This window comes from Sorex fumeus, unplaced genomic scaffold, assembly GCF_029834395.1.
Source record: "Sorex fumeus unplaced genomic scaffold, SorFum_2.1 ptg000013l, whole genome shotgun sequence".
In the NCBI taxonomy this organism is placed as follows: domain Eukaryota; kingdom Metazoa; phylum Chordata; class Mammalia; order Eulipotyphla; family Soricidae; genus Sorex; species Sorex fumeus.
Window position 1 is genome coordinate 128,632 of NW_026606070.1, and position 16,311 is coordinate 144,942.

Below are 16,311 nucleotides of genomic sequence, written 5' to 3' on the forward strand. Positions count from 1 at the left end.
TCTCTGTTAAGGTTTATTTCCCTTATTCAAAGTCTTAGAATATTGTAGGTGTCTATCCTCCCGAAATGCTGCCTCAGGCTGTGAGCTGCCCACTGTGTTTTTTACAGGGATGCAGTTGATGACAGAATTTACTCATCGGATCAGTAAGATATCTATTGCCATAATGTCACTTAACAGAAAGGAACTGACATGTGGAGATCATCCTACTCAAGTTTTCACATTTACCAGAATAGGAGAAGCAGAACCATGATGTGTCATATCTCAGATCCACTATTTTTTTTTTTTGGTTTCTGTGTGTTTTACTTTGTTCACATCTGTCTCTGTTTCAACTTCCTCTTCCCTAGCTGTGTCTGGCACTGCTCTTGCCACGATCCATTTATTAATGTTCTTACTGGTTTTTCCAAATGTATTCCCCGTCCTCAGAGCATGGTTTTCTAAGACACAGTTTGATCATACTTGCTTCCAGTGTTCCGAGATCTTTACAAAATCAGACTGAAAGGTCTCAGTGCTATCACCTTCTTGTGCCTAGTCCCCCAATCCCAAAGCTGATGATATGAAGGAGGGCTTTTGAAAGGTGCCATGAGGGTAGAGATTTCAATACTTGGATTAATATTCACACAAAAGAGTTTCCAGAGAGATCCTTCGCCTCTTCTGCCGTGCCAGGCACTGGCTATGAATCAGGAAGAACATTCTCATCAGAAACATTCAGACTGGCACCAAGATTTTAGACTCTAGCCTCCAGATGGTGAGAAATAAATTTTGATTGTTTATAAGCTGCTCAATCAGTGATGTTTAGTTATAGTTAGAATGGACTAAGATGCTTTCGTTGCTATTCATGGTCTCCTAGGACCTAATCAATTCTAATTTCTGTTCACTTATGCATCATCATATAAATAGATATAAATTTAATTCCTATTGCATACCAAACATTTTTTAGGTAATGCAGTTGGGTCTTATTCATCAAGGAGCTCACTGGTAATTGATGTCTTTAATGATGTATGCAAAGAAAAACATCCTACGGGAGCAAATTTGATAGTTTTGTCATGATTCTGACAGAAAACAAAGGTTAAAAATATGTAGACAAATACTGTTTGTATTTTCAATACTTAACTTGATGTCTAAATTCAAAAGATAGAATCAGATTCCAATAATATATCACTGCTGTCTGAAGGACCTGAACACCGACATTCAATAAGCACTCTTATTTATGGTCTTGCTGAATAGTATAGATCTACAAAATATTATTTAAATTAAATTTATTTATATTAAATAAAAAGAGATTAATGGTGGCCGGGGGCTGGAGCGATAGCACAGCGGTAGGGCGTTTGCCTTGCGTGTAACCAGCCTGGCCGAGCCAGGTTCGATTCCTTCGCCCCTCTCGGAGAGCCCGGCAAGCTACCAAGAGTATCTCGCCCGCACTGCAAATCCTGGCAAGCTACCCATGGCGTATTCAATATGCCAGACGCAGTAACAAAAAGTCTCAAAAAAATGGAGATGTTACTGGGCCCGCTCGAGCAAATGGTGGCCGGAATGGTAGCACAGTGGTTAGGATGGTTACCTCGCACGCAGCCAACCTGGGTTCAATTCCTGGCATTCTATATGGTTCCCCAAGCACCACCAGGGATGATCCCTCCGTGCACAGTCAGAACTAATCCCTGAGCACTGCTGAGTGGGGCCCAAACCCAAAATAAATAAAGAAAATAAAAGGAAAGATTGAAAGTTATTGGAAGGAGTAGCTTACCAGGAAATTGAATGTCATTTGTGTTTCTTTGGGTCCGACCTGTTAAGATGGTAGTAAGATTCGCCGTTGATTTCTTAAGCGTGTTTGGTTTCTTCATGAACGGTTTGAATTGCTTTTGGAACTTGACAGGGTTGACGAGACCACTAGACAACGATCGATTTACATACCAGGTTAAATTAGATAGAACAACTTGAGTTTTCATTTCAATGACTGATTCCACAAATTCCCTCATATCTTTCTGGAAAAGTTGAATATCTGGTAGGGAGCCTCTTATCCACTCAGGGATGGTAGCATTCAGTTCTGATGTCTGTGCAGAAGCATCATGACACATCATCAGAGCTTCATGGACAGTTTTGTTAAGCAAAGAGAGATTAACTGAAAGGTAAATGGATTTTGCTTCCAGCGCCTTAAATCTGGAACTTAACACCTGCAGCTGAAGAGCCTGGTCTTTCTCTTTCGTAGCCTCACTGACTTTTTTAAGTGAAACATAATAAGGTATGAGCACTTTCGTCAATTTGGACTCAATGTCTTGTAATCTCGTTTCAAACCTAGTTGAATTCTTTGTGGCTGAGAGTACTATTTCCTCCAAATGACTCACATTTTGCTGATATTTTATCACCTGGGAAGTAGTTTCATTCAACAGTTGATAAATCTTTTGAAAACTGAACCCACTTAGTTTCTCATCTTTAGGAACGTCTGCAAGGGCTTTGGCAAGTTGCAAGATGAGATTGTATCGTTGATTGTCATTGATCAAAATCTGAATGGAATCATTCAGATGTTGGAATTGAGAAATAAATGTCAAAATCGTTTTCATATTTTGGTTACATTCATGATGAACCCCAGAATTAGTCTGTATTGTACTGAAAGTTTCTTTTAACACATAGTTATCTTGAACGAAATCAATAGCGTTATTCATAATTGTCATTGTTTTATTCAGACCATCTTCCATTTCTAAGGCATAGTCATTGATACGTCTGTCTAAGGAATCACTGCGACTCTGTACTTCACTTCTAAGCAAGTTGTGGTTTTTTGAAAGTTCTTTGAGATGAAAATTTAAAGTATTCACAGCACCAGTCAGATTGTCCAACTTTTTCCTTGTAACTGCATCTTCTTTTGATTGCCCGTTTGTTATTCTTTGTCTAAGAGATGGTCCTTGCTCAAGAAGAGGCTGAAGAATCTCCATATCATAAATCAAATCATTTATTTGCTCTTTCATTTTTTCCATCTTCTTGTCCATTGGGAAGACAACCTCAACCAAAGTTTGGTTTAAAACTTGTATGTTTTCTTCTGATTCCCTAATTTGCATTTCCAAATCACTTCTGTGCTTGGATAACTTGTTTTCCCATTCACTCCTGACAGATTCTTTCTTCATCTCCAAAGAGATGGTGAGGTTGTTAATCTTGCTGTCTTGGACCTGTATTTCATCAAACAGTTGTAACATCCTTAAGTCCTGCCTCTGTATCTTCTCATGTAGAGTAGACAAGTCCTCAGAGACATCACTGCCCACTGATTCAGTTCCCAGAACGCTCTTCTGAGCTGACACTTGTTCAGTTGATGAAAGATGATCATAACCCTCCTTCACTTCAGACAGTGTCTTATTGAATGATTCATAATACAAAATGCGCTGCAAATGTTCCTGTTCTAGAGCATTTTCTAGATGCATCTGTTTTGCTTCTAGTTCTTTCATAGGCTTCTCACATGTAAAATTCATTTCTTGTCTTATATTCACAACATGTTTCTTTAAATCTAGTATGTCGGTCAAAATTGGTTTATTTTCTTGCAGTATGAGAGACTTTTGCTGAACTTCTATTGAAACCAGGGATTCATTCACTTGTCGAATTGTTTGCCTTGTGCTTTCAAGTTCTTCTGATACCCGCGAAACAGTCTTGAAGAGTTGTGCCACAGTCTCTTGTATGTCAGTTTGAAAAGTTTTAAATTGTTCTTTCACTATGTCCTTTACTAGATCATTAAAACTTTTGGATTTTAGACCTAGGGAGACAGATAATAAACAAAATTGAGAAATTATTTTAATTATATATGAGTTCAGATGTCTTCTAGAAAGACACAAGCTTTTAGATCAAGCAATAATATGTAATCATAAATACATCTTGACTATACTTAAGAAAGTTGAAAAAATATTGTTACTCATAGAAGGTGATTACCTTCCTAATCCATATTGCTAAGAAGAAAAACTAATTTTGTGATGTAGATCATTAAACTATGGTTCTCTGGATAAAAGACAAGAAAAAACTTCTACTAACTTCAGTTAATAGACACAAATGGCATAATTCTAGATTGACTCTCTTGTATAAGAAGAAAAAACTCAGTGAATGGGGATATATTGCAGAGGGTAAGGCTCTTGCTTTGTAGGGGTCTAAATTGGGTTTGATCCTTGACACCCATATGGTGGTTTTCTCTGATACTTTGGGATCAAGGGCTAGAGCAGGTAGAATGTTTGCCTTGCACACGGCTGACCAGGGTTCGATTCCTCTGTCTCTCTCAGAGAGGCCGGCAAACTACCAAGAGTATTCTGCCCACATGGCAGAGCCAGGCAAGCTACCATGGCGTATTCAAATAAGCCAAAAACAGTATCAACAACATAATGACTACAATATGAAACAGTGATGTGAATGAAGCACTCTAAAATAAGAGGTTTTGTCATCACTAGATGAGTCCCTTCAAAAAGCAGGATTATTTGGGGAGAGGGGCACACCTGGTGGTACTCAGGGATTACTCCTGGCTCTGTACTCAGGAATTCCAGCAGGCAGTGCTTGGGGGATCATACGGGATGGCAGGGTTGGAACCCAGGTTGGTCTTGTGCAAGGCGAATGCCCTACCTGCTGTACAATCTCTCCTGCCCCTCAAAATTTATATTCTTAAAATATAAAAATTTATATTCTTAAAATATCAGCTTTGGGGGCTGGAGCGATAGTACATTGGGTAGGGTGTTTGCCTTGCCCACGGCTAACCCAGATTCAATTCCCAGCATCCCATATGGTCCCCCGAGCACCACCAGGAGTAATTCCTGAGTGCAAAGCCAGGAGTAACCCCTGTGCATTGCCATGTGTGACCCAAAAAGCAAAAAACAAAAATACAAAAACAAAAAACAAAAAAAAATCAGCTTTATGATTAAGGTGTTAGAAGTATTTGACATGCATGAAAAGCTTATAAGAACAATATTGAGAAGAGAAATTATACCCAGGAGAATGGAACATTGCTTTAATATCTTGTTATTAATTAATCTGGTACAAAATTGTATATATTGTTTAGATGGACAAATATTTCCCTAGAAATTCTAGGTCATAAAGATCAGTGCTGCTAAATGTAGAAAGAAGGAACATTGTATATCTAAGCCTAATTGAAATAAATATATTTGAAACTATAAAAAGCACAAGTGAAAATCAGTGAAATTATAGTGAAGCTATAAAAAGTACAAGTAAAAAATAAAATGTGAAGTTTCGGATACTAATCAATGACACAGAGCACAAAATTACTAAGGAGAAGCTAAACTAACTAGTCATAACTAACAAGTAGTATTCTGAAATAGTACTAGTTTTTGAAGCATCATGTCAGAAAGTTTCAAAGCATCTTTGTTTTGTTTGGGTGCTGCACGTGACTATGCTCAGTGCTTACTCCTGGCTCTGAGCTCAAGGATCTCTCCTGGCGGTGATCAGGGGACCAGATGGGCTGCTGGGATTGAACTTGGGTTGTCTGTGTTCAAGGCAAATGCTGAACCCACCATACTATTTCTCTAGCTCGAAAGTGTCTTTGTTTCATTAAATTCCCTTGGCAATTAACCAGTAAGGATTTATACCGCAAGCATTACTGAGTACTGAGCATTATATTTTTGGGTGTGTGTCGGGCTGAGGGAACAAAGCTGTGCTGTGCTCTGGTGATGTTTATGGGGACCACAGGATGCTGAGATGGAACCGGGGTGCTCGCATGCTTGTATCGTGTGAAGGTCAGGATAAAAATGACAGAATAAAAATGACACTGAAAGAGAGAACAGGGGCTGGAGCGATAGCACAGCGGGTAGGGCGTTTGCCTTGCATGCGGCTGAACCGGGTTCGATTCCCAGCATCCCATATGGTTCCCTGAGCACCGCCAGGGGTAATTCCTGAGCGCAGAGCCAGGAGTGACCCCTGTGCATTGCTGGGTGTGACCCAAAAAGAAAAAAAGAGAGAGAGAACAGTATAGGCTCCTGAAAAAAGAAATAAAGGGAAAAAAAGTAAACAATGAAAGCAAAAAGTAGTTGCTGCCCTGTAGTTAGAAAAACCTAGTCTGCAAAATAGAAAAATTAGGTTGGGCAAAATCACAATAATGTCTAAAATACATTAGACTATTTTTTATTTGGCTTTTTGGGTCACACCCCGTGATGCCCAGGGGTCACTCTTGGCTCTGCACTCAGGAATTACTCTGGCAGTGCTCACGGCACCATATGGGATGCTGGGAAATCCAACTCAGATTTATGTGCGAAGCAAATGCCCTCCCTGAACTATTGCTCCAGTCAACATCAGATTATTTTTAACAAGTTAAAAAACTCATTTCAGAAAAAAGAACCTTTTTAGATAAAAATCACTACACTTTGTTTAAAGAAATATTCATGATAGAAATGTATTTCACCATAATACATCAAAATGTTTTATTTAATAACTGAGATCACCATTTTAACTAAGTTTTATCTCAATGATAGTCATGTGTTTCTGCTTCTTGGGAAACAGAGTGTAATAATTGTGAGCTCATCAGAAATGCTTGCTATCAGGTTCATTGGCACATGGACATATGGCCGATTTAGAAAATTCAAGATCTTTTACGAGTTGGGACATTTGATTTTGCAGTTCCCATGGCTACTGGCAGAGAAGGAAGGATTTCTCACCTTGGATTAGAGGGTGAAGAAGGGATATCTGTGGTTTGCCAGAAAAGTGTTTTTCTGACTAGGTGAGAAGTTTCTGCTCAGAAGAATATTGGGATGCAAAATCAACTACCGAATAGGGAGGAGACAAAGACCAGACTGGAAGCTTTGGTGGGGATTGGTGGTGGAGGTTGGTGGGCATGTTGGTATTGATGGGTTGGTGCAATTCTGAACAACTAAACTACAGAGTTGAGCTCCCCTGGGGGTGGAGGAAATGAGAGGGACCCTGGGACAGGGTGAGAGGGTCCCTGGAAAAGGTGAGGGAAATAGGCACTCTGCTGGTGAATGCAGCGTTGGGGCAACTTATGCCTCAAACGGTCATTAACTATTGTAAATCACAGCACTTCAATAAAAATAGTGAAAAAAATTTAAAATTAAATAGCATTCTTAATTCTTAACAGTGAGCTCTCTGAATTTCATAACTGATTGTTTTTTCTTTATGTTTCAGGAAGAAACGTTGCTATTGACGGTCAGAATTGCTGGATTTTTTCTTTGTCAGTGCTAGATTTTCAGATAAAGCAACTGATAGGTTAATTCTCTCAAATTGTGCTTAAAAAGTTGCCAAACAAAATTTACTAAAGTAGTTTTAATAAATTATATATTATATCTATTTTATTTCTTTCTTCCACTGTTACTTCAGGGAAGTTATGTTCGCCAATGATTCCTGTGTATGAGCTCTGACCAGAGGACACAGGTTTATATGCACAATATGGTCTTTTAACAATGGCTTAATATCATCAATTTTTACATGATAAAAAAAAATCTTATTTTTGGGCTGGAGCAACAGCACAGCGGTAGGGCGTTTGCCTTGCAAGCTGCCAGCCCGGCCGAGCCAGGTTCGATTCCTCCACCCTTCTTGGAGAGCCGGGCAAGCTACCAAGAGTATCTCATCCACACGGCAAAGCCTGGCAAGCTCCCTGTGACATATTCAATATGCCAAACACAATAACAAGTCTTAAAATGGAGACGTTACTGGGCCTGCTTGAGCAAATCGATGAACAACTAAACTACAGAGGACAGTGCTTCTCAAAAAAAAAAAATTATAGTTTCTGGTGTGCTGTTATATGTTACAGAGACTTCCAACTTAAAAACAAAACAAAACAGGGGCTGGAGAGATAGCACAGCAGGTAGGGCGTTTGCCTTGCACGCAGCCGACCCAGGTTCAAATCCCAGCGTCCCATATGGTCCCCTGAGCACTGCCAGGAGTAACTCCTGAGTGCAGAGTCAGGAGTAACCCCTGTGTATTGCCAGGTGTGACCCAAAAAGAAAAAAAAAAGTCTACCTATAAACACCAAAGAAAAATAGGGCTAAAAATGTGAATGATAAAAAAAAAGTTGTACAGATGACATTTTATAAACATATAAAACGAAGCAAAAGAGATCAGTAATCCTGAAATTTGAAACATACAATAAATCCAATGAGTTGAAGAATAAACCCAATGAATCCTATGAAGCAAAGTTCCTGCCCAGAATAGGAAGTCCTAAAATCTTTTAGATAAAAAAAAAATCTTTCCAATTGAGATAGATTATCCTTCTAGAACATTTGCTGTTCCCCTTGTATTGATTTGCTGGAACTGCCTATCATCATACTGGGCCCTCCTCCCTTAGACTCTACGCCCTGGATCTTTGGAGCTGTGAGTACATTAGCTAATGTGGCAAAAAAGGCTTGGCTTTAGGGAAGTAACTTGAAGATTGTCCTGGTTATCTGGGGGTCGGAATGCTTTCAGCAGAACTTAAATAAGGAAGAGGAAGCCAGAAGCCAGCTTTGGAGACGCCCTGAAAACTCCCACGAGGAGGAAGAAGGTCCTGAAAAGGACCAAGGAATGCAGTGGCCTCCAGAGCCGGGGTGGACATCTACAGAACTGGGCTCTCAGACCTAACTGTAAGAAAATAAATTCTGAAAACTTCAAATTTTCAGGAAATATTCGATGACCCTCAAGAACCTCTGGAATGGGATAAATCATGCAGTCACCTTCTTTCCTTCCTTCCTTCCTTCCTTCCTTCCTTCCTTCCTTCCTTCCTTCCTTCCTTTCTTCCTTCCTTCCTGGGTTCTGGAATATATTTTATTATACTTCAAGAGCAAATTTCTGGAATAATAATGCTCAGATTTATCCTCGGTGATTCCTTCAATATAATTAAGATGTCCATGCATCTAGCTGCCTTAATAGTCACCCAGTTACTTCACCACTATTCCTCCTTATTTTGATTTTTATTGAAACACCAGGATTTACACTACTGTTAATGATAGTTTCACGCATATGATGCCCTCCCCAACACCCTTCACCAGTGTGTTCTTGAGCTATGAACCATAATCTAGCAGTTCAGCACAGCTCACTTTAACTACAAAGAAAATATGTCGGACTGTAACTAGGTACACAATGTGAATAAATCAGATGAGATACTAAAAACCTACTACAAAATAAAAATATCTAGAGTATTCGAATCATTTAAGATATTGAGTTGATTAAAAGTATCCTATGAGGAAAAAAATATCCTATGAGGGGTCAGAGTGATAGTATAGTGGCTAGGGCATTTGTCTTACATACAGCCAACCAGGATTCAATCCCTCCACATCCCACATGGTCCCCCAAGCCCAACAGAAGTACTTTCTGAGTTCAGAGCCAGAAGCAACCCCTGAGCATCACTGGGAGTGGCCCAGATCCCACCACTAAAAAAAATATCCTATGAAAAAATATGTTAGTTTTCTCTCGCCACCTCACTGCAGTGTGTACACAACATGTTTGAAGAAATGAGTCATTTGTCTTGTGTCTCAACTGAACGAATGATTTATTCTCCCTTTACCTTTCAGAAAATATTGAAATTCCCCGCCTTTGTCGTCGTTGATTTTTTCTTCCAGGGAAGAGTGTGTGTTCTTTACCTCACTCACGGCCAGGGAGATATTGTCGATCTTCTTCTGAAGAAGGTTCAGTTTTATTGCCTGGTGGCTCAGCTGCTCAGTAATTTTTTGTGTCACTGCTGTGTAAGAAGAGACAATGGTACAAATGAAATATAAGCCTGGTGAAAACTACTTGTTATCATGAAAGAATTCAAAGGTGCAAAACTCATGTTTGCACGATGTGTTTGAAAGTATACAAGTCATTGAGGAAATGGTGACATAGATTCTGTCCTGTGTATAGGCGCAGATTTATTTTGGTAAGTATTATAATATATTTGACTTTTAAAACATTTCAACTTTGCCCAAAATCTTCATAGTCTTTTTTCCGCTGATCTCAGTTACTGTGATACCCCCAACAGAGGAAACTAAGGGTCAGAATCCCAAGACAGGGCCAGGGTGGTAGCACACCAGGGAGGGCACTTGCCTTGCATACACCAACCCAGGTTCGATCCCCAGCATCCCTGATGGTCACTTGAGCACCATCAAGAGCACTTTCTGAGTGAAGAGATGGGAGTAACCCCTGAGCATCACCAGAGGTGTACCCTATTTTTCCCCCCAAAGAAAACCAAGATAATTTGCTGAGAATAAGAACTAAGGCCTCATCAGATTTCAAATCTGTTGCTTTAGCTAAATATTTGCAAATACATGTATATATGAATATACCTTAATATGCGTTATGAATCTATAGTTGTGCATATTCTGAAAACTTTTTTCCTTCCTAAGATTTTTCCTTTTCTTTTCTTTCCTTCCTTCTTACTTTCCTTCTTTTCTTTCTTTCTTTCTTTCTTTCTTTCTTTCTTTCTTTCTTTCTCTCTCTTTCTCTTTCTCTCTTTCTCTCTTTCTCTCTTTCTTTCTTTCTTTCTTTCTTTCTTTCTTTCTTTCTTTCTGTCTTTCTCTCTTTCTTTCTCTCTCTCTTTCTCCTTCCTTCCTTCCTTCCTTCCTTCCTTCCTTCCTTCCTTCCTTCCTTCCTTCTTTCTTTCTTTCTTTCTTTTTTGGCTTTAGGATCATACCCCGAAGTGCTCAGGGATTACTCCTGGCAGTGTCAGGGTATCATATCTGGTGCTGGGGTCAGTTGTCAGCTACATGAAAGGCAAGCACCTTACTTCTCTGGTCCCTGAGATTTTTTTTAAAAACGTGAGATAATGAGATTCAAAGTTTAGCTGGAATCACTTCATATGGCAATACTGGTTTTTGTGCTTTTAATAGGCACTTGAATATTTCAGAGCACCTTCTGAAATTTATAACACTGAATTCAAGTTCTTGAAAAATTAGGGGACAACACTAAAATAGATTCCCCTGCTTTGTAAAAGAGATCCCTTCATCAGGCTTCTTAATTTACTTGCCTTTATTTGCATAGCTAGCAAGAGATCACCATCAGATGATTTTTGCAGTAACTAACCTGACATTTCTAAGAGGCAGGTAAGAAGCGGTAAAGAATTTATGACGAGGCAGGTGAAAATATATGTGACACGCCCAATTTGGATCAACACAGATTCTTGCTGATTTTCTGAGTCATAGCTATTTTGCCTGGGCAGTGATCAATACCACTCATTTTTTTTTCCCAATGAGTCTGTGCCAAAGGGCCTCTGAGGTCCCTTACAAAGATCAGATCATCCTTTCTGTGTCGATTCCTTGGTGATTGCAGCCCTCGCAGGATAAAAGCTTGATTTTTATCTGAGAAACCTGTGATTTCCTAATGTGTTTTTATTCTCCTTCTGGAAACTTCTGCGCGCCCTTTAGCCTGGGCACCTGCAACTCCTCATGCAACAACCCAAGAAGACACGGAACTCCGTGGCTGTGCCCCCTTCAGACACTTGACAGCTACAGGACTTCTGTTTGGAAAATGGTCATTAGCGGCACTTGGCAATCCCTGGGGGGAGGATGGTGACAATGACAGTTGTGACCTGAGTCATCGCAGTCTTGCTGTCGCTGCTTCTCCTCCCTGGTCCCCTGGTCCACAGCTGCATGACTCTCTGCCTGGGCGCTGTGTATCAGCTGACGCTGTTCCTGGGCTGGACAGAAACAAAAGAGAAGGCGGTGAGGCAGCAGACCGCCCGGCCTCCCCCCAGCCCTGAGCCATCACGAGCTGACATTCATTTTCCTGGGCACCGAAGCATGATACTTTGCCATGATTGCAGAATGAGCAGCGCCAGCCACATCTGCATGGCAGCCCGCCACCACACTGGTGCTGGAAGGGCCAGCTTCTAATCTGTTTCAGGAAAAAAAAAAAAAAATATATATATATATATATATATATATTCAGTTCTCAGGTAGGTGAAAATGGATGGTAGTTTGGTGGGTCCCTGCAAACCCAAAGGCTGGAAGTGCCCGCATAATTGAGGAGGAACTCAAAAATCAGCCGTGTTAAGTGCAATTTCTGCTTTGGAAGTGAATTGTCACCCAAGTTGCTTGTTTAACAATGCAATTTCCAGCTGAGGCCGACTGGCAAATCAGGGAGAAAGAAGGACAGTTTCCTCCGGGAAGAACATCTGTTTGAGTCGTAAATGCTATTTAAATGAGTAGTTCCAAGATTTTAAAGAAAGGCGGGGGCTCAAAATGGAATGAAATGAGAGTAGGATGATCGGGCCGGGTCGGAGGGTCAGCACTGCATAAAAGCAGTGACATTTCAGAAAAATAGGAAATCAATGCATTCTCTTAAAGAATCGCTTCTCATGGTCCATGATTTATGTCATATTTTAAATGACGATGGAGAAAAAGTTACTGTGTCAAACAATTTGGAGGGAACATTTGTTTAAAAATATGGAAAACATTAAGTAACGCATGTCTAGAATTTGCAGATTTCTAATGAACAAATTAGTCCATTGAAGTTCGCATGTCAGAGAAAACAAGTGTTTAGTGCCTGGCTGTGTTTCAGCCCATGTGAAATTATGTGCCAATGAAACTGTCCTGCTGACACCTTTTGATTATGTTCCCCAAGGCGCATATGGCCGTGGTGATAACACTAACGTATGCCTACGCCATAGAAAATATATGTGGCATTAATTTGATTTAGTCTCTGTTGTAAGAGAATTTTGAAATTCCCTTCTTCAGGGTTTAAGCTAAAGTATTGAATTCCCATCCATATTCAAGGGTTTTTTTAAATGGTTTTGTTTTGATTTTTTTCTTCCACCATTTTATAGGAAGTTCTGTCTAATCGTTTATTTATTTGGTGGAAGAAAATAACCCACGGCCTAAGGAGAAGTATATCTAATTTTAGAAGCAGTGATAATTGGTTGAAATTGCTCACTTTGAACAAGCCCTAATAAAAGGTTCTCATAACCTAAATTTAAAAAACTCAAAAAAATTCTATTAAAAATTACACATTTTAATCAGCTTTCTTCCTTTGATATGGACGAAAGGGTTTTTATGGCAGCAAAAACTTACACCAACGGCAGCAAGTGGAGTGAAGGACAGTCTCAGAGCAGAATCAGTACTAACCAGGAGTGTTAAAAAGTATTTCTGGTGCCCCTTCTTGACTTCTCAGTTTTATGTGGGGATACTGCCCCCCATAGGGCCCAAATGCAGTACAGAGAATGGACCCAGGCTCAGCACCTTAACCCTGCGCTATCCCTCTGGCCCCCATGGAGCTGCTCAACTAAGCACTTTGGAGCAGTGAACTGTGTTTGCACAAGATCCTTGGCTGATTCACTGCACATCGCCATTGGAGAGCCAGCAAATCCTCTCTGGGCAGCTCCCACCCACCTCATTCCCTGTACCCCTTAACAGGGGAGGGTGTCTGGGATAGACTCTGTAAATATTCCCACAAAAGAAACCAGTGGGGTTAAGAGGGACCACAGTCCTTCCATTTTTCTGACCTCTTGCCTCTTTAGATCCAGAGAAAACAAAGAGAGCTGGTCTATTTAGCGTACATCTCTAAACCATTTGGAAGCGGTGTTTTGGTATAGGGAAAACAAACTTTCTCTTTGTGGCTGACAGATAGAGTCCTTCAGATTGAAATCTATTCAGGTTTCCTTTATTGTCATTAACATGTTACGGTTTTTTTTCCTTTTTCTGTTGGAGGAGTGATTTTTCAGCACTGTGTTTGTTCCGAAGCCCCTCTGGGAGAGTTTGTTTTCTTTCTATCAGCTTCCTTGGGGACTCGAACATGTGTACCTATCACTCCATAGCCTCTAATCTAATGGAGAAGTCACCAAGAGAGGCTGACGCAGTTCCCTATACTAATTCCCCTATCGGAGAGGGGCATCTGTATGTAAGTATAGTTCACATCAATAGAAAGCACACACCAATAATGGAAAGAAATTAATAAACTGTTTAGAAATTATTATGGTAATATGAAATAAATGAAATATGGTAATATAAAAATAAGTCATTTTCATTATGAGTTCTATGTTATGTAGTTCATAATATATGATCAATTATACACTAAATTAAGAAAATAGAATTTAATATATTCTTATTTATTGATCTTGATTTTATATTAATTGGCATTGCCAAATTAGGTGGTAAAGGTTTGAAGACAGCCTATGCCCCTTCTCAGCCAATTCTCATATAAAATCACACTATTATATTATAAAGAAATCATGCCTTCATCTCTTTATCAAATATGACATCTTGTATGTTTAATATAGAGATTTAAAAGTGTGTTTCATTGGTATCTTCCATTTGAGGAAACAGAGTCACAAACACACACAAACACATTCAGATCATTTGAAATCTTCTAGGATCAGACCTGGGTTTCTTTCATCAAATCACCTCTTTGTAACCTAGTTCAGGCAAGATCCTGAATGTCTAAGAAATGAAACAACGCGGTTCAGAGATAAAGTGTCAGTAAAAGGAACAGAGGATATGAAAAGCATTCAAGTATAGCTTTCTATTTATCTCAGGGCTAAAAGAATTTCAAATAATTTTTATTGACAGTCTGGGAAAGTGTTACTGCATTGTAAACAAGAGAATAGAAAATGAACTACTAGAGAAAACCAGCACATTATAAATATAAACGAAGAAACCCAGAAAAAGAAATTAAAATCAGTGACAAGTGGAAAAAAGGAAGTAAATCAAGTATACTGTCAGAAAGATCTGAAAGAGATAAAAAAGAAAATAGTGATTATTAACCAGAATAAAACATTGAAGTATTGATTAAAAACCATTTTGTTGTAACTTGCAGATAAACCCCACATATGAGGAAATCTTCTGCATAAAATTAAAGAATGAAAATTTCCCCATATTTTCCTTTTAAAAGACTGATTTCAAAGAAAATGTAAATCGCAAAAGACTTCAAAAGTTACGTGACAAAACTGACTTGATGACTGCACCTTGTTCTGTTTCCTCTTAGAGTTGTTTTGAAGTGGATTATTAGGGGCAAGGAAGGGAGAGAGAATTATAGCCCTTAAGACGAAGGACAAACTTGCAGGCTATCGAATGTAGCCTGCCCACAGGGCAGAGTCTGGCAAACTCCCCATGGCGTACCCAATATGCCAAATACCAGTAACAATGATGGGTCTCATTCTCCTAAAGAGCCTTGAATGTAATCTCAGGGCTAGGATGAAGGAGACATTACTGGGGCCTGCTCGAGGCAATCGACGATTAACAGGATGATTTGTGATTTGTGATTGATTTTGAAGACGAAGAAATAACCATGGCATATCACACAAAGATCCTTATAACTCAGTTGGCATTATTCACCTATTTTGTCTGCAATTCATCCCACGGGGTCCTTGTCAAGGTGGTTAACAACTTGAAGTACCCGTTTAACAAATCCAGCAGCTTCTGCTCTCTTTGCCCATCTGTGTGATGACTTGGGTTCAATACTGGCCTCTTCCCACTTTATTGCTGGAATTTACCTACCTGTGGAGAAAGTCCCAGTAGCTGGCAGCTTGGCTGACTCTCTTGGCTTTTCCACCTAACAATCTCTTCCCAAAAGCATTCTCTACCCACATGACTGCACATACTTGCCGTGTGCCTGGCAGTCTTATTTTGCTCTTTAGCAAATATCTTTGCTTTATTTCCTAAGGTATAGATTTCTCTTTTTCCTGCTCTTTCTGAGAACTAGGTGCTGGCATAGAAGGAGGTGTTTCTTTTTTTTTAATTTTTATTACTGAAATCCCATGAGGTACAGTTGTAGACTTACAAATTTTTGTGCTTGTGTTTCGATTATACAACGATCAAATACCCATCCCTCCACCGGTGCCCATTTTCCACCACCACAGATCCCAGTATCCCTCCCACCCCCATCCCCCCATCTCACCCTGACTCTGTGACAGGGAATTCCCTTTTGTTCTCTCTCCTTTTGGGTGTTGTGGTCTGCAAAAGAGGCATTGAGTGGCAATCATGTTCGGTCCATAGTCTACTTTCAACATGCATCTCCCCTCCTGGGAGGATCCTCCAACCACCCTTTATTTGGTGCTCCCTTCTCTATCCGAATGCCCAGCTGGCCTCTAAGCCATGGAGTAATCCAGAAGGAGGTGTTTCTTTAAGTGAAAAACTTTGAAGTATCTATCAACATAACATGAGGCTGAGTCCTAAGGACAGTAGATACATGGGACAGATAGATTGCTCCATAGCTGGAAGCCGGCCTCATGAGCAGAGGGGAGAAGGCAGCTGGAATAGAGAAGGGATCACTAAGAAAATGATGGCTGGAGGAATCGGTCGGGATGGGAGATGTGTGCAGAAAGTAGAAAATGGGCCAAACATGATAACCTCTCAGGGTCTGTATTGCAAACCATAATGACCAAAAGTTGAGCAAGAGTATGGAGAATATTGTCTGCCATGGAGGCAGGGGGAGGGTGGGAAAGGGGGGTATACC

The 16,311-nt window shown here is 39.9% G+C and overlaps 1 protein-coding gene across 1 annotated transcript in view; it reads right to left on the reverse strand.

Moving 5' to 3' along the window:
* The window catches only part of MMRN1 (multimerin 1), a 54,943-nt gene that overhangs the window by 14,007 nt on the left and 24,625 nt on the right, over window positions 1-16,311 (reverse strand). Inside the window, exons 4-6 of the mRNA XM_056111322.1 lie at window positions 11,453-11,560; window positions 9,455-9,628; window positions 1,742-3,730 (exon numbers count right to left, since the gene is read on the reverse strand). Of these exons, the coding sequence (XP_055967297.1) occupies window positions 1,742-3,730; window positions 9,455-9,628; window positions 11,453-11,560 (2,271 nt within the window). The remainder of the gene's footprint in view (window positions 1-1,741; window positions 3,731-9,454; window positions 9,629-11,452; window positions 11,561-16,311) is intronic.